This window comes from Sphaeramia orbicularis, chromosome 7, assembly GCF_902148855.1.
Source record: "Sphaeramia orbicularis chromosome 7, fSphaOr1.1, whole genome shotgun sequence".
In the NCBI taxonomy this organism is placed as follows: Eukaryota; Metazoa; Chordata; class Actinopteri; order Kurtiformes; family Apogonidae; genus Sphaeramia; species Sphaeramia orbicularis.
The window spans coordinates 24,822,383-24,840,368 of NC_043963.1; the positions used below are offsets into that span (position 1 = coordinate 24,822,383).

Genomic DNA, 17,986 nt, shown 5'->3' on the forward strand with positions numbered 1-17,986 from the left:
ACCATCTAAACCAGATCCACGGACAGGTGTAGGCTATTGTTTGGTTCGCTTTGGCAACACGGATCCATCTTTTTTTTTTAAACAATAAGAAGCAGAGCTGTTTGTTCCGTGGACTGTCATGAGTGGAGCTGAACATACAGCTGCTGTGTTGCGGAATGAAGGCACGCGCCCCCACGCACCGAACTGGAGAAATGGGACAGTTCATTATGGCGTTAATATGAGGAGGAGAAGAGGCGCTTTGTCTGATCTACTGGTGCACATCTGTGTGTTCCAAACCTATTATCTGTATTAAAGCCTTTCGTGTGTTCATGCGTGGATAGATCACAGTGGATGACAGTAGACAAACAGCCTCGCGCGGCGTCCACGCACAGGCCTGAGATCCTTTCATTTTGTGTCTATTTTTACATCTGTGTGGTTTTTTTTCTAATGGTCCTGTAATGGTCAGGTGCTTGTCATCCTCAACTTTCCCGGATAAGGGACAGGGTTGCCACTCCTCGTGTTCACGGCGGACCTTGATTTATTAGCCATACAATTAAGGCACGCGGTGAATGCCAAGAGAGGAATCACACTCTGCGTCCTGCATCATTCATGAAGATGGAGAGATTTAAGACAACTGCAGAGGACACCTGCCTCTGCTCCAGCAATAAACACTGACTGTCTGCTTCACTGGAGCTCCTCATTTCTACTCATTCTATTTTGACATTTCACAATTATATTCAGATTACAGTGGTATCATCATTACTGGTGTTAGATGGAGTACTATAAGGGTGGTATGAGGGGGTAAATGCAAGAGTGACCTAATGAAATACATTTCACTAACATCAATTGAATTAACCATATTTTAATTAAACCAATTACTATATTCAGTGCATTTTTAAGTTTCAGTAAAACAAAATCTCATGGTGTATATTGAGTAGAACTCATTTTAAAGTCATATTTCAATGAATTCTCAACACATTTAAGATTTCTTTAACGTAATATTTAATGTTCTGATGACAGAAAGGGTTAATTTTTTAATATATTTCTGGAAAAATTCATAACCTCAATTAATATTGCAGGCTGTGGAACCCTTGTTTAATTGATCGACCTCCAGGGACCCTCAAGCCAAAAATAAACATAAATCATATATATATATATATATATATATATATATATATATGTACACACACACACACACACACACACACACACACATATATATATATATATATATATATATATATATATATATATATATAGTTTCGCTTTTTTTGGCATACATCTCTTAAACCACTTCAGCTCTGATCAATACTATCAAAAGTTCAATCATTTTCACAATTTTAACCCTTTAAATTTCACATTAAATATATGATGTCACTGTTATTTATGGGAAAACAAACACAAAAAAGAGATTTTTATTTATATAGATATAATGAATAAGGTATTGCTTGTGATTAGAGTCTTGGATATGTCAAAAAGTAGCAACAACACTGACATCATTGCATTAGTATTTTTTATGTAAGATTTAAAACATAATTTCAATGTAAGTCAATAAGGCATCTTTTGCCCTGAAGCTCATGCACTGTACAAAAAGTGCAAATGCAATTGTATCAGTGTTGTTGTTAATCTTTGACATGTCTAAAACTGACATAAAACAATGCCACATCTCTCCATGAAAAATATCTCAAAACAAGTTGCATCACAAATTCAAACTGGGTTAATATAAAATTATTCAACAATTGCATAGCTTTGGGGAGAGCAGCTTAAGAGATTTACGCAGAAACATTTTTTTTGATTTATGGTAATTTTGTAGCAGTTTTTGTGTTCAAGGAGAGGGTTGAAGAAATGTCTGCAATATGTAACAGACCTGTAAGAGTAAAAAACATCAGATCCAATAAATATGTCTAAAAAGAAACATTCTTGCAGAAATTCACACCATAAGCTGTAAAACAATCATAATTATCATCATATCAAAAATGACAAATGACAAAAATGGTCTGAGGGATCCCTAAGGGTTAAATGAATTTGAGTTTTTGGGAATATTTTTCAGTGGAGATAAAAATCTAAGGACTAAATTAGATCTGTGAAATAAGTAAATGTAAAAAAGTAAATTAGTGTTGCTGTCCATCTCGGTCAGGACGTCTTATAAAAGAGATTTTTCATGTCACAGTCTTATCCTGGTTGAATAAAAAATCTGAACAAATCAAACTATTTTTGGGAACACATTAGATTCACTTCTTAGAATACATTTTATTTGCTTTAGAACATTATTGCTATTCAATAGGATTCTGCATCACCAGGTTTTAATTAACCACTGATTGCATTTTAATTAACTGTACTGATTCATAATAACTTCATTTACATACAGAATTAATCAGATTACATTGTCTACTTCACTTGGAGGTTGTCAGCACTACGATGGTATGTATAAACAACAACTGGACAAATACATTTTACTCTATTTTTAGACAAATAGTTTAACCAATAGTAATTGAACTAACTTTAACACGTTTGTGTCAATGAAGCAAGACTAATTATCAATTGGTGGCAAGTCTTAATCCCAGAGCAGAAAACGTTAAAAAAAAAAAAAAAAATTCTTTGACTTGAAAATATTTTCTCCACATCATACTGTATATGAATTATGACTGCAACTAAAGATTACGTAGTTTGTTAGAGCCTATAAACCACCCAAAAATATATGAAAAAATGTTGACAGGATCTCAAATGTTTGCCACACAAAAAGTCTATATCAAAAAAAAAAAAAAAAAAAAAAAAGGTTATATGTAAGACCCAAATGAAAAACTCTTTAAACATCTATCACCATTAAGATTAATTTTGCAATAAATACATTCTGTGTAAGCTGCAGTAATATAACACAACTATAACAGAACACAAACAACAGATAAGTATATCTTTAATAATGAACATGATCAAATCTAAGAATCAGATAGTGACCTCTGGTACAATGAAGATACAATTCAGGGGTGACTTAAAACTTTTTTGCATAAATGTTCTATATTCCAATACCTTTATATAACTCTGATTGCTCCACAATCATACTCCCTCTCTTTTCTTTTGCCCTTGCATACACACTTACGCACAATACAGCAAGCAATTAAAAAAAAAAAAGAAGTCACAAACATATACCATATAGCCTAGTCTGTGGGTTTTCATACACTTGACAATAAATCAGTAAGTATAATGCTACAGTTAAACATTTGAGGCGATCTCAGTTAGAAATGCCAGTACATTAAAGCTTACATTTCTGAGGATGATGAAGACAGGTTATACCAATGAAAATGTCAAGATTATAATAATGTTAAAGAACAAGAAAGTAACAAAAAAAACAAAAAACAAAAGTGACAGGCCTGGCTTGATTTTTCAAAGCACTACATGCTACATTGTCTTCAGAAGGTAATAAACAGGGACCCCTGTTGGATCGGCAGGGAATAGAGGGAACTAAAAGTTACTCTACGACCAACAGGGAAATAGACAGAAAGCAAATCTTAACCAATATAAACCTGAACACATTCAATTAGATTATTTCCATCTTGTAAATAAGAAAGAGAGGGACCACCTTTAAGAGCGTTTGATCTCCATTCATATTTTCCCTGAATCTCTTGCTGATAAATTTGAGGTACAGTACTGAAAAAAAATCATTTATACTACCGCAGAAAAGAAACATTAAGGCTCCGCTCAGGAGGAAAAAAAAAAAAAAAGTCACATATTCCCACCTTAATGTCACCGTTGAAATCAACTGATAGCCAGGTGATACAATATTGAAAATATTTGTCTAACATTTATACTTCCTAATGTCACAACCTTGCACAATTAAGTCTATGCATACAGAAACTTTCAGTGAACACATTCCTCCACCAAATTAAGACACCCTTACATGAAAAACGGGTGCAATAGAACTTCTTTTTTCTTCTGATAATATAAAATACAACTTGCCAAACACAGATAGCAGACATTTTGTCAATAAAGTGTTGTTCACTCTTAAGATTAACCAATACAAGCACTTAACATTTCTCCAACACACAAACCACAAAGTGAACAGTCACTGAATATCAGCAGCATGTTGTCAAAGATTTAAAACAGACGTGCAGATATTTGTTACTTATTATTAGTTAAGAATGCAACTTCTGGGGTAGCAATAGAGATTTATAAGGCTAAAAAATACAGAAAACTCAAGAAAATATATTTCTGAAGCGATTCAACCGGTGGAACTAGCTTCATCCCTGCACGCATCTTAAAGACTGGGAGCAATGTGGCTCAAAGTTTGACATGGGCCAAAGTCACTAAAATTAAATAGGAAAAAAAATATTAGTTGTCGATTTCTTTATGTCCTTGTATTTTCTTTTTAAATCTATGGATCAATATGTCCATCAATGCACAAACTGTTAATCGAGTGGCCAGTGGCAGTCTTCTATCGTTCACTTCTGGCGATCCTGAAGGAGAGCATAAGAAAAAATACAGAAGTTATTTTTATGATCACTCAAAGTCATAATCGTAAAAACTGTGCACAGGTAAATGAGAAATTCAATAAATTAAATGCTAATTGATATTTCAGTCTTTAACTTTAACCTTCAAAGATCTTAGTTAATGATATATTTTACTGGAAAAGTCACTTTTACTTCTGTTTTCTCTGTTTTGATATAATAACATTTAATACTCTGAGCTTTTATGAACATCTACATGATCAGTAAATTAAATATAGGAAAATACCTGATTATCACTGAAAAATGCAAAATGCAGAGGATAATATTATAATAAATGGTGATAAATCACTTAGTAATGGTTACATTTAGAGAAAAATAATTTGGAAGTCAATGCAAAAATAGGTCTTGGTCTTTAAGCTTTTGTATTCGTACAGTCTAATGTGATCTTCTGGATTTTCAACAGTATCGATCTGAGAAAACTGATACCTGGTGCTGCTATTATTTTACAGGTGTTTTGTCTTGAAAAATCATTTTAAAATTTGATATCAACTAATCACCTGGTCTTCACTAAAAGATAAAGTACTATATAACAGATAGCATTGTATGTTTAATAAATATAAGAGACTTTACCTGATCAATTCGTGATCGGCTTTGTATTGAGGCAGGTTCATAGCTCTGTTGAGGAAAAAAACAAAACATGCAAAAACTTCATTAAATATCAGAGAAATGCAAATAACATCATCTGCATCTAGACAGCCTTGACAAAAAATGTCCCCCACTAATATTTTGTTGGACTGTATTTTAGCTATGATTACAAACCCATTTGTGGCGCCATCATTTCAATAAGATCAGGAAATATCATATTTACTTCCCATATTTTAAGGCACACAATGTTGCTGAACCTACACCTGATTAACTTCTGCATCCACAGATCAGGATCTAGACTCATCAGACCACATGGTCTTTTCCTATTGTTCCACAGTCCAATCTTTACGCTTCTATCAAACTGATGGTTGCTTAAGAGAAGTTATTCTCCACATCAGTTAGGATTAAATGACTTGCTGTAGCTGACACATTTTCATCACTGTGGTAATTATCCAATGGAAGGCTCTTACCTAATCACTTAAGTTAAATTAAGTTAAATAAATTCTGGTGGAGTCTTTGTTTTTAACCAGGCCAAAAATGTTTCCACTTGTACATTAATGTGAAGTTTGTGTTGTAATCCATTTTGTTCAGGGAGTCAGTAGTGTCTCATCATTATCCAACATGCATCCAAGACACCTGCTTAAACTCTAATCTCTATATAGAAAACTTGTTTTTTCTTCTAGTTCTTCAATGTCCTTTCTCTTTTCCTCTACTGCAGGGGTGTCCAATCCTGGTCCTCAAGGGCCATTATCCTGCATGTTTTAGATGTATCCTTCTTCCAACACACCTGATTCAAATGATAAGCCTATCATCGAGCTCTGCAGAAGCCTGATAAACGACCGTCAGGTGTGCTGGAAGAGGGAAATATCTAAAACATGCAGGATACTGGCCCCCGAGGACCAGGATTGGGAACCCCTGCTCTACTGTGACAAAACTATATCATAATGGTTCAGATACTGAATCTCTAATATCAGCAAACAACCAGCTCCAAGCACAAACATTACAAACAGAGATGTTAAAGACAATTCAACTATCTAGATCAAGTATGTGTCAAGTGTAAAACCACAATTACCTTTTTCACCACTTCTTCCTCCTCCTGCTTCTTCTCGTAGTGGGAAAAATCATCAAAGATGGAGGTGGTGTGTTTGTACTGGGCAATAATCTTGAGCACCTGCTTTGCCTTTTCCAGAGGAACCTCCTGAGTGTCGCGTGAGTTGGTGACTGGCTTGTTGTCATTGTTCTCCAGGCGAATGTGGCGCAGTTGGCTATTAGGCACATCCTTAACAAACAACCAGTTCACGTCAAACTTTCCCTTCCACTTGTCCTGCGCCCAAACGCCAGCACTGGTGCCATAGTCCACTGGTGACCGCATCTCTGCCACGCCACAGAAGTGACCACTGCCGTTGACACTGAACAACAAGTAGACGGGCCCTTTAGAGTTCATGGCTCTGTAGGCTGAGTCCAAGCGCTTGTTGCCGTGCTCCGTGCTGCACCAGATAGAGTATTTGATGGAGCGGTGGATGTCGTCCTCAGAGTAGCTCTTGATGATAAACACACGGCCGTTCTTCAGGTTCCAGTCAAACTCCTTGGGGTTGTAGCTGTGGGAAGCTCGCAGCTTCTCCAGCACTGGGTGGGACTCTGCTCCCAGCTCCGATCCTGGAGGCATCCCTCCTCCCCCTCCGTTGCCAATACTACCACCGTTAGAGGAGCCGCTGCTGTCCAAGCTTCCACCACCATAGCACAAGTTGCGATTGCGTGGCGCCACCCAGCGGGTCTGCGGCGGTGGAGCAGAGTTGTGGTTCTGATAAGACTGTGGAGGAGGAGGCGGACCCTGCATGGTCATCTGCTGCACCAGGGACTGGGCAGACTGGAGGGACTGCTGGAGGGGAGGTATGAGACTGGGAGCATGAGAATGAAGCGGCTGGTGCTGTTGATGGTGGTGGTGGGGGGGCAGAGGAGCGGCCACCTTGGTAGCAGTCCCTTTATTATCCCATGTATCGATGTCCATGTTGTGTTTGATGGGAGGAGGGGGCAGAACTCCTCCAATGATGGGTGTCCCAGGTTTAGTCTTGGCTTTTTGTTGCTGCAGTTTGGCAGGTTTACTAGCAATAGCAGCCCATGATGTAGGTTTGGGAGGGGGCATCCCTATTGGTGTGCCGCCGTTGCCTGTAGCAACAGCTGCAGCTACACTGCCACTACCACCAATCACAGAACCTGCACCCTTTACTCCTGATCCACTTCCTGTCACATCCCCACCTATTTTTAGGCCCAGCATGCCCTGCTCTAGACTGTTCATACCTGGCGCCTTGCTCAGTGTGTCACTATGGAAACCAGTCTGGCCATCAGGGACCAGGGTGCCTCCTAGAGAGCTAGGTGGGTAGCTGTAGCTCCCCCCATAGGCTGAGCTCTGAGTCTGCTGACCCTGAGAACCACTGGTTCCCCAGGCGGAGAACGCCGGGTTCTCTGGGAAAAAGTTAAACCTGTGAGGATAGATGCTACTGCTGAGCCCACCGGGCTGCCCAAAAACTGTGTCATGCATGAAGTGATGGTCTCCGTTGCTGAGAGGGGCATAGGGTGTCAGGTAGGGGATTGGTGGATCACCTCCTGTAGACCACGGGGCCTCATTGAGAGGGTAGGGAAAGCCAATGGAGGGAGCATAGTAGCTGGACAGATAAGGGTCCGTCATGGACTGATAGCTGTTACTCTGAATTTCAAAACACAACAGAAAAAAAATGTTAGCGCAAAAGAAGCATGATACACAATAATGAAAATAAATGTAGCATTACAGAAGGGCGGCAGAGTCTCTCACCTGATTAGACTGGCCAGTGAGATAAGGCTCAAAGTCATTGTCATGGATTGTATCCTTCTGGTGGAGTGAGCCATTCTGCACCGAGACTGGAAAGGCTGCAATTAAATAAAAGCTGCTGTCAAAGCTGAAAATCAGATTTAAATCTAATACCGACACATTATAAAGATGACAACATCTGTGAAAATTGTGATAACGGCTTCTGTTTTCAATACTGTTAAGATGCTGAATACTCTAGTCAGAATAAAATAAGCAAAATTTAGTCTATTCCAGAGCAAAATCTTTTTTACATTATTATTTTTACAGATATTCAGTGCTTCACTCACAAAAGGAGCATTCATAAGGAACAAGACTAAGAATTACAATGCAAAAACTAGTCAGCTATGTTGCCTTTTATCTGCAAGAGCAAAACAGATGATTCCGTTTGCTGATTAAACGCAACCTTGTAAAGTGTGCATATGTTCTATTGATGCACCATTTACAATTAACAATTACATAATTAGAAAATCTTCACCTACCTGATGGCATGCAGATACTACAAATATTATGCAATGACACAAAAATATGTCATGCCTTTTTATCAAGTGAATTTCTGTGTTGACATCAGGTCTTCAGCTGCACGTGGTTAAGGTAAAATATAGAGGCATCTTGATGAATAGTACATTTTATTCTCTTACCTTTACTTGCATCTTGTCCTTTGGATGTCTGGTGGTCATAGTGAAGGGAGGAATGCATGTAAAAAGAGGGGGGAAAAGAAAGCTCGCATGGGTCTTGTATGATATTCGAAGCATGCCACATAATTCATCTGACATATTGAGGCGTCTCCTCTGAAATCTGACCAACACATTCTAACAGTGCACCGTGCATAGGTTTATTACACACATAGCCTCTGGAAGCTGTTGGATCGGCCTTATTTGGATTCCTGCAGTGAGCATTTTGCAGCTAAACTACCCACTCATTTAGCTATCTGGCTAACTCGCTGACAGAGGTGGCATCGTCTCCGGAGTGGGATGCACACACCGCACACAGCCCGCCTGCCTCCTCAAACTGAAGCCGAAAAACATGCGTGTCTCTTCTCCGCTTACCTGTGGGTCGATACTCGTTGCAGACATCATTCATCCAGCAGGTGTTGTGTTAGATTAAAGCTCTGACACGACGCAGTATATGTATGTGTGTGTGTGTGTGAGCTGCAAAAACTCTGCTGTGCTCCTGGAGAAGCTAATAATATGTAGAGGAGCTGCTGTGTCCCTGCTCCGCGTTACTTTGCTAACAGTTTCCCAGTTAGCGGCACCCGTTAGCCACTGGCTCCGCTTGGTGCTGACAGTTTGCTCGTCGTAGCCCTGCTGGCACTTCGAGCTGTGCTGTCGACATTAATCCAGCGGGGCTTCAATCCACTCCGACCCCTCTCACCAATAAATTAAAATCCTACCAGCCTTGGTGGCCCTGCTCATTTGCCCCAATGGCAGCTTCATCCGGGGAACGTGGGGCGGAAATGACGTATGCGATATACAGGACGCGTCCGCGGCTAGCGTTACCTAGCAGCGGCAGACCTCTGGACTAAAGTGGAAAGATATATATTGTGTGAAGTCAGACACCCCCATTATAATTGATTGCAAGTCTGTTATTACATGTTTTATTTACCAAGAGAGCAGCATTGAGTACACTGTTAACTTATTGATATTGTTTGGTAAATTCCATATCCATAAATGTAAAGTGTTGAAAATGACCCCCAGTTTACACAGACCCCAGGCTGAATTTGAACAGTATATCTGCAGTATTAAATTTATAGACTCCCCCAAATGTGATACGACTGTCAAATTATTTGAAGAACTTTTTGCAGAGAACTGTTTACGAATCCTTTTGTATGTATTTGTTTTTTGTCTGTATGTTAAGATTGTTGTAAGTTCTTGTGGTCTTGTCCATAGCAATGTTTGATTTTTGTTAACTTTAATCTTTGAAATAAAGGTTAGAAAATTTTTGAAAATAAATTAAATTAAATAACCTAGTAGCAGCAATCAGCGTGCTCACCAGGAGGATGATTATGGTCTATGTTACCTGCCAAGTGGAAGCCCAATATATATTCAACCCAAGTGGCTTGAATATTCCTATTTTGTTTAAAATAAAATGAAATATTTTCCAAATAACATGAGTTACACTGACTAGAGTGAACAGATTCCAGCAAGTAAAATGTAACAAATAGACAATGATACAATGTTTATCTGAAAACCTTATTATATCAAGGTTGCATCATTGATCAAAAACTAACAACTTTGTATTTCTACACCTGCTGCAGAAAAAAGGATAATAACACTGAGTCATTTCGATTTAATGTTGTGAAAATGTTGCAAAATCCTAACAGCAAAATAAACAAAATGAAACTAAAGCAAATTACAAATAATTTACTGAATCTGCAGAAATTACATCAAATAAATTTAAATGAAGAGAATTAACAAAATCAGCCATTAACAACTGAAACAAAGCAAAGTTAGCCCCACATTAACAAAAACACAAACACAACAAAGCACAAATCATTATACACTATTAGTCTGTAACATGTTGTATTTCAGAAGTGACTATCATATCACAATTAGTAAATAAAAACATGCAAAATTCAAATTTTCTTATGTTGATTTTCTGAAAAGTTAAAATTTGCATAAACCTACTTTTCATCTAGTAGAACTCATATTCTCATGAAAATCAAAATATAGCACATTGTCGCAAATGCAAGGTGGGACAACAGGTCAATATAATATAACATTAATGGATAGAAAAATATTGCTTTATATTGCAATAAACTGTTGAATATATATAAATAATGTACTTACTCTTACATTATTTTTTCTGTTATGTCCTTTGGGTATTTGTGATACATACTGTTAAAAAAAACAGGTCCATTAAGCTAAAAGTTAAAGCTAAGGAAAATTAAGGTGAAAATGTTTAATAAGTAAAAATGTATGAAACAGTCCAATACTAGCTGACACTGTATTTTACTGAAAACAACAGAAAACCATCAGTCATTTAACAAAGCACATATTTAGATCTTTCACATCACCTATTTTATTTAGACAGCAATACTCGAGTGCTTAATGGTGATACAGTGATATAGTGGTCTCTTTCATACACACATTTACATTTATAACATATGAAGCCTGAGGAAAACTCCTGATGAACGTGTTACCACTTCTTCTACAGTGACATACAGTGAATATCAGTGATGATTCAGGAAAGCACAGATGCAAACAGTCTTCAGAGGCGTTTCAGCATCATAGTTACTTCAGTGTACACCAAACATTGGTCCTGTGGTCAATTATTTGTAATCTAAAAGTAAATAAAGAAAGAGCATTGTATTGTTTTCAAGTTTTTTCCAAATTGACACATTTCTAAAAGGTCAAACGGCAACTACAGAATGTACCTACCATCAAACGGTCGACTAGAGGAGTAACTGAAAGGGTTTGGATGGATGATGAAATTCAGCATTGAAATGAACTAAAAAATATGGAAAGAATAACAAAAATAAATACAGCAAAAGCATAAAACAAAAAGGAAAAGTTCATGTAATAAGGAGAGAAGTTTTATATCATGGAAAAAAGTCAAAATGATCATGAACTTTAAATAAACACAAAGAAATGATGCATTACAGATGAATGATATTGGTTGTTTCCCGTCCTGCTGTGTTCATTAATTATACTTACAGCTGTCGTCGTCATCTGAGAAAATGCTGACAATGTAGCAGGCATAAACAAATCCCAGGAGCTGTGAAAAAGTAAATCACATTCAGCTAAAAGTGTCTTATCACTAAACAAACTTACAGATATTCTCTCGACAATGACAATATTAAAGATTTCACTTGTGTCTACAGATTGCAGTCTCTTGTGGGAAATAACAGTAGACTTGATAAAAGTTATCACACTTTTAATGACTATGATTTAATGACATTTAATCAGCTTATATAAATATGTATCCCAGTGAAATATACACTAATTAAAAACAGAAATCTTCCAGAAGATAATGATCTAAACAAAGTAAATGAATCAATATCATCTCACAGTAAATGTTTACTTTTACTGACAAAATTTAATATAGATTTGATTTTATGTATAGTAAATTTTATGTTGTTTTGACTTTTGGTATTTAAAGGTGGGTTAATGATTTAGAAGTATGATATTTCATTGTATTTTTGTGTTTGAAAATGTACATTATTATTTAGTTCTTGGTAGTTGTATATAGTTTATTTGGTTTGGACTCTCTGTAGACGACAGAAACTGAGATAATGAATGGATCTAATGTCTGAGTCAAGCCACATAGGTTTTAACCTTTCTCTAAATAAGTTAGCGTCACAAATTCTGATAATCACTTTGTGCAGCCTATTTTGCACTTAATAGTTGAAAGCTACTAATTCTTTAGATATTTTTCAATAATTTCATGAATTTACACAAAGGAAGATGTTGTGAGGCTTTGTTCATGAAGTTCTTATATCTGATGTTTACCCAGAAGCAAACAATGGATAATCAACATGGCTGTTATTATAAGAGCAAAAGGTTCATTTCTAAAAGTAAAAAAAAAAAAAAATGATGGCATTATTTTCTGCATTTTTTATGTGATGAAAATATTCATAGAGATAATAAGTAAAGAGTGCAGTGACTGAAAATAATCAATGTCCGTCATTAAATATGTACAAACTGAAGCTCATAGACAAGAATATCCTCATGACGCACATGATAAGTGGATGTTCTATCACTGATGAGAACCAAGGGAAGACATATTTATTACCCCACACCCCAAAGGGGAGGCGAGAGGTACTGTTTTTGGTTCAGTTTGTTTGTTTATTTGTTTGTTAACACTCTAGCAGGAAAACTGCTGGTTGAATTTATACCAAATTGGAAGAAAAACACGTACAACTCTTAACTCATAAAAACCCAAACATCCACCAATGACCAAAACCATCTACTGATCTAAAATACTTAATACCTGTAGATCCACTGATACTATTAATACATGTAAATAATTAGTGTAAAATACAGTTTGTCATCGTTTCATGATCATCAAATATGACCCATTTGGAAGTTCAGAGGCTCCGTAGTGAACATGGAAACACTGTCATCTTCTACTACATTGATTCACCAGTAAAACCCATGGAGTTGGATCGATGATAGTGGATGGAGACGCTTGGTTTATGTTCAGTTAATGATATATTTTACCAAAAACAAAAAATCCCATTTTCTTTAGTTTTCTCTGTTTTTGATATCATAACCCTCAACTTTAATCTGAACTTTCATGAACATCTACATCATCAGTGAATTAAATACAGGAAAATTCTGTGATTTATACTTACAAATGCAAAACACAGAGTGTAATATTAGAATAGATTGTGATAAATCAGTTAAAAAAGGTTAAAAATAGAGAAAAATTCATTTGGGAACTGCCACAGAAGTAGCACTGGGTCTATATGGGTTAATATTTAAAAGTAGATTTTGAACTGTAATTAAAATAAACTCATCAGGAAATATATAGTATAATGGGACTTTGCATTTGCCAGACAGCAGTTTCCTGCTACATATATATATATATATATATATATTTATTGGCATCTTTTTAATCTCTGTGTTAATTTGCTCCTTTAACAACATCATTGAGTTATTATGTTAAGTTTTTCAGTTGTTTATTGATTAATGTGATCCCATAAACTGTTGTGAAAAATGTGCAGCGCCAAACAGCAGCAGAGGACACTCACTGAAATGAGGAGCTGGACGATGCAGTGCAGGATCTCGATGTATTGGTATTCCAGCCAGCAGCTCAGCACTGTGGTCAGCTGTGGGTTTTTCTGACTCTGCCACCCAGTGGAGAGAAGGGCGTCGCTCTCACACCCAGGCCCGTTGTCCTTCCACCAGGAGCGATGGGACGACACACCCAGAGACAGGATGTCACTGTCCTGCAGTAACAACACAAGAGGATGTCATGTGAAGGCAATAGTCAAAGAATCACAGAATTACCTTTATTATCATTGTGTACGCAATGAAATTAGAAGTGTTACTCCACTCAGTGCCATGATAAGAATAAAAAACAACACATAAGAAAATAAGAATAGAGCGTATATAAAATTACAAAAACAAAAAAGTAAAATAAGAAAATAAAATATAAAATTTGACAACAAGTATCATAAGAATAGAACTAAAAAGTAGAATAAAATAAAAACAGACATAAATTATGACACTATTAAAGGTATGTATATCTATGAACAAGTCTATAAAAATAGTGCATTTATGTTTGAATAAATACTGAATAAATATTGCATTGGTATTGCATGAACAGAGCATTTTGCACAAACTGGAGAGGATCATTGCACAAATTTATTGCACATATTTCACATTATACAGGGTTAAAATAAAAGAAGGCACTAAGCTGGAGAGCAAAAAGCCGCTGCGCCCGTGCACGCCGCCATCTTGTATCTTTAGCACTTTGAAATAAAACAGGTTACAGATTACAGATCCAAAAATATGTTATACTGTATGTTAAATTTGATAAATGATGTAACCATTTTAATTCCATCATTAAAATTTAGTAGTAACTGACAGAGAGAGAGAGTTTGTGATTATGTGTGTTTATTTCATGGTTTTTGTCATAAATTCTCAACTATTTAAGTCGATACGGTTTAAAAATCATTCAAATGTGACACAAATAATGTTAAATTTGGTTTAAAAAAAAATAAATAAAAAAAAATAAAAGAAAAGAAAGTGTTTAAAAATGTTTAATCTTTCGCTACACAACTTTTTGGAAAAACTGGGTATCATTATAATTTTGATGAGTCTAATTGTTTGGTTATCAGGGACAATTAACAGATTAACAATTTAGAAATATCAAGTCAAATGTACAAAAAAATACAAAAACATTGTTCAACAAAATGAACACAGTAAAAATCTTAACAGCCCAAAAATAAAGTAAATTCTACACATGATTCAAAAGACACAAACTGTAAATGATTGCGTTTGGTTTATTGGATGCATTTATTATGTTAATATGTTGGCACATGTTTATTGCCTGCAATTAACTTAAGAGACTTTGAACTGAGAATTTTGTATTTTTTTATTATTATTTATTTCAGTGGTTACAGTGTTTCTTAGTGTTGATAGGTGTGTGTTTTTTATTGTGTAGCCACTTTTATTCTGTCTTAGATACTTTTATTGTCTTAGCTGCTTTTAATTGTTTTTAGCTACTTTTATTTTTGGATATAGTATATGTTTTCTTTTATGCTAAGCTTGATTTGCACTGACCTGAAGAGCACCTTGAATTTCGTAATGTCGATGCCCTGTGTTAATATGATGACAATAAAGCTTCTTTAATCTTTAGTGACTTTTCTCAATGTTTACAGTTCAGAGAGCAGAAGAAATTAAATGTTAAAAGGTTCCAGTGTAGCTGCAAATTTATATAATATTGTTGAATTTCCACCAGTGAAAGGCTTTTTTTTGTTGACAACATTGCTGTTATCTTTTATGTACAGTATACGCTTTATTCATAAAATAATATATTCAGACATAAATTCTCTAAAATCCCCAACATTGTCATTAGTAGTTGTCATTCAAGTAAATATTTTTCTCAGTAACGGTAACAGATTACCTTTACATGGTGTTACTTCTCAATACCAGCAACTGTCCAGCGTTCAGATTGATAAATGCATTTGTGCTTTTTTGTGTGTGTAGCAGAGTGGAGTGTGTGTAGTAGAAATAGAAACCTGAGATGAAACAGTGTACATGTACAGGACAAATATGATCCTGTTGTATAAACCTTATATTCCTGTGTGGAGCTGCAGCTAACAATGGTATCCGGTAGCAATTTATCTGTGAATTAGGTAATATATAAATAAATTTTGCATAAAATGTCCAAATATTATCATAAGAAATAAAGAAAGGTTTTTTTTACAGTCATATTATCAGAAAATATAGTGAGGTATTTTAATTATAATGATGAATATTCGTAATAATGTTGAGTAAAGAAGTTAATATTCACTATTTAATCAATTTAATTTCTTTTTGCTCAATTAAATAATATGTAAGTACAGTTAATACAAATGATCAGTGTCTAAATAACGCCGTTTTCATCCCCCTCATACCTTTTTGATGCTAACATGGGTCATAAACAGCATTAACATGTTTATACCAGAGAACAGGAGCAGGATAAAGGAGCTGTATCAGTCTGCTTCTGTTGTTGAAGGCAGGCCCATGGTGACACAGATGGAGCTGAACACAGTGTTTATGTGCTGTGGTTGTTTGGCTCTCTAATTATGAGACACTTACATGACCATTAGACGCACCTTTGAAAGCCCCCCCAAATCCAAGTAGAGACAGCAAACAAAGACATTCCAGCCGACCCACAACAGCATCCACAGCAGGTACTGAAAAAATCAAAAACACAAGTATTCAGTGTGAGTATCTTTTCTTTTCTTTTTTTTTTTTTTTTATTAATGAATGAATATGCAATTCTGGAGAAAAATTACACATCATTGATTTCTGATTTATCACATCGTTGGGAGCTTTCTGCCACTTTAGGCCTAAAAAAATTGGAAGCAGCTCAGCTTGGTTTGATGGTTTGTGACCATTTATCTTCCTTTTGATCACATTCCAGAGGTTTTCAATGGGGTTCAGGCCTGGAACGTTTCAGTTTGGGCTTAATTTTTTCCAGAGCTGTTTATAACCAGGATGTAAACAACTGATTCCCAAACTCTGAGGCATCTCAAAGTGGCCCCAAGTGCAGAAAATACGATGACTGAGGAGAGACAAAAGAATTAAATAAAATCACATAGCACAAAATTGTTATTCTGTTGTTTTCTTTGGACATCTTGGAAAGTTTCATCACTTCAGGCCTCCAAAAATCCTTCAAGTGCCCAAACCTCCTGTTAACACCAACACCACAATCTGTTACACCAGGGGTTCCTAAAGTGAGGTACGCATACCCCCAGGGGTACTTGAAAGAAGCAAAGGGGTACTTGAAATTTTTTTTTTTTTAAAAATGCATTAAATAAGTCATCATGTACCGAATACAAAATAATGACAATTAATGCTGAAATATAAAACACAATAAATATAATAGTTTTATTGTCAATCACCTTGTTTAAGCTTTGGTATCATTTCAAGACCATTTTTATTTTAATTTAATGAAAATGAGTTTATTTGAGTAATTATGTAATATTTTTTTTTGTTGATGAAGGGTTCATTTATTAATTACTGGCCAATTTATTTATTTTTCTAATCAATGAAAGAGGGCACTTACTTATAAAAATGTGTTATTTTTTATTCATTACAGTTAAATATGTGTTGTTTGTTTACACCTTTGGCACAGGAACAAATTTTGCAAAAATGCTGAAGCGAGACTTGGGGGTACTTAGCTAAAAAAAAAAGTATATTTCAGGGGGTTCTCCAGTGTAAAAAGTTTGAGAACCACTCTGTTACACCAGTGATGAGCTAAAAGAATAATATTTTATTATTCCCTCACCAGAATAACATAGCGTGTTCTGTACTGGATGACGCCAAACAGGCCGAGGATGACTGTGATGATGTGGAAGAAGTTGATCATGATGGGGGCCCACTGGTAGCCCAGGAAGTCAAAGACCTGCCTCTCCAGTGCCGTTATCTGCACAATCAACAGAAGCAGAGGTTAGAAACACCACCAGATATGATAAGACGTTAAAAAAAAAAAAAACACTTTCACACTGTGTCAGGGTGAGACAGCGTTGCCCTAGCTTTATCTCCTACTTATACATCCCACATAGCTTTTTTTCTTAGAAGTTGTCTTAGTAACTGAGCCCAGGGGACAAAGCATTGAAGGGAAAGGCAGACCTGGGTTATGGTGTTATGTCCTTTGAGGATGGTGCCCCAGTCAGTCTAAAGAAGGGGGGCAGGGTGGGAAACAGAGGATGAGGACAAAGTGGGTGCAGCCTTTCATTGTGGTGGTTATAGTGGTGGGCGGTCACTGACTCACTGCTTTTTATTAGCATCTGTACGTGGAGTAAAATATAACTCTAACAATATGGTCACAAAAATACACATTTTTATACTTGGTTCCATTTTCATGCACATGTGATGCAATAACATGAATTAATGATGACAATGTGAACGGAAGGTCA

The 17,986-nt window shown here is 36.0% G+C and overlaps 2 protein-coding genes across 4 annotated transcripts in view; both read right to left on the bottom strand.

Moving 5' to 3' along the window:
• Nucleotides 1-2,875: 2,875 nt before the first annotated feature.
• Nucleotides 2,876-9,348, bottom strand: ythdf1 (YTH N6-methyladenosine RNA binding protein F1). The gene is made up of 6 exons (XM_030139226.1): nt 8,958-9,348; nt 8,550-8,577; nt 7,876-7,970; nt 6,139-7,770; nt 5,052-5,096; nt 2,876-4,430 (listed from the first exon to the last, which is right to left on the bottom strand). Exons 1-6 carry the CDS (start codon nt 8,985-8,987, stop codon nt 4,416-4,418), a joined length of 1,845 nt encoding a protein of 614 aa, XP_029995086.1. The 5' UTR covers nt 8,988-9,348; the 3' UTR covers nt 2,876-4,415.
• Nucleotides 9,349-10,910: 1,562 nt separating this feature from the next.
• Nucleotides 10,911-17,986, bottom strand: part of nkain5 (sodium/potassium transporting ATPase interacting 5) — a 7,615-nt gene continuing 539 nt past the window's right edge. The window contains exons 2-7 of one of the 3 annotated variants that reach the window (XM_030137880.1): nt 17,356-17,493; nt 16,178-16,258; nt 13,604-13,801; nt 11,565-11,625; nt 11,289-11,358; nt 10,911-11,190 (exon numbers count right to left, since the gene is read on the bottom strand). In XM_030137880.1, coding sequence (XP_029993740.1) covers nt 11,303-11,358; nt 11,565-11,625; nt 13,604-13,801; nt 16,178-16,258; nt 17,356-17,493 — 534 coding nt within the window. In that variant the 3' untranslated portion in view covers nt 10,911-11,190; nt 11,289-11,302. Of the gene's footprint in view, nt 11,191-11,284; nt 11,359-11,564; nt 11,626-13,603; nt 13,802-16,177; nt 16,259-17,355; nt 17,494-17,986 lie in introns of all 3 variants that reach the window. The other 2 variants (XM_030137881.1, XM_030137883.1) reach the window with 2 other exon arrangements.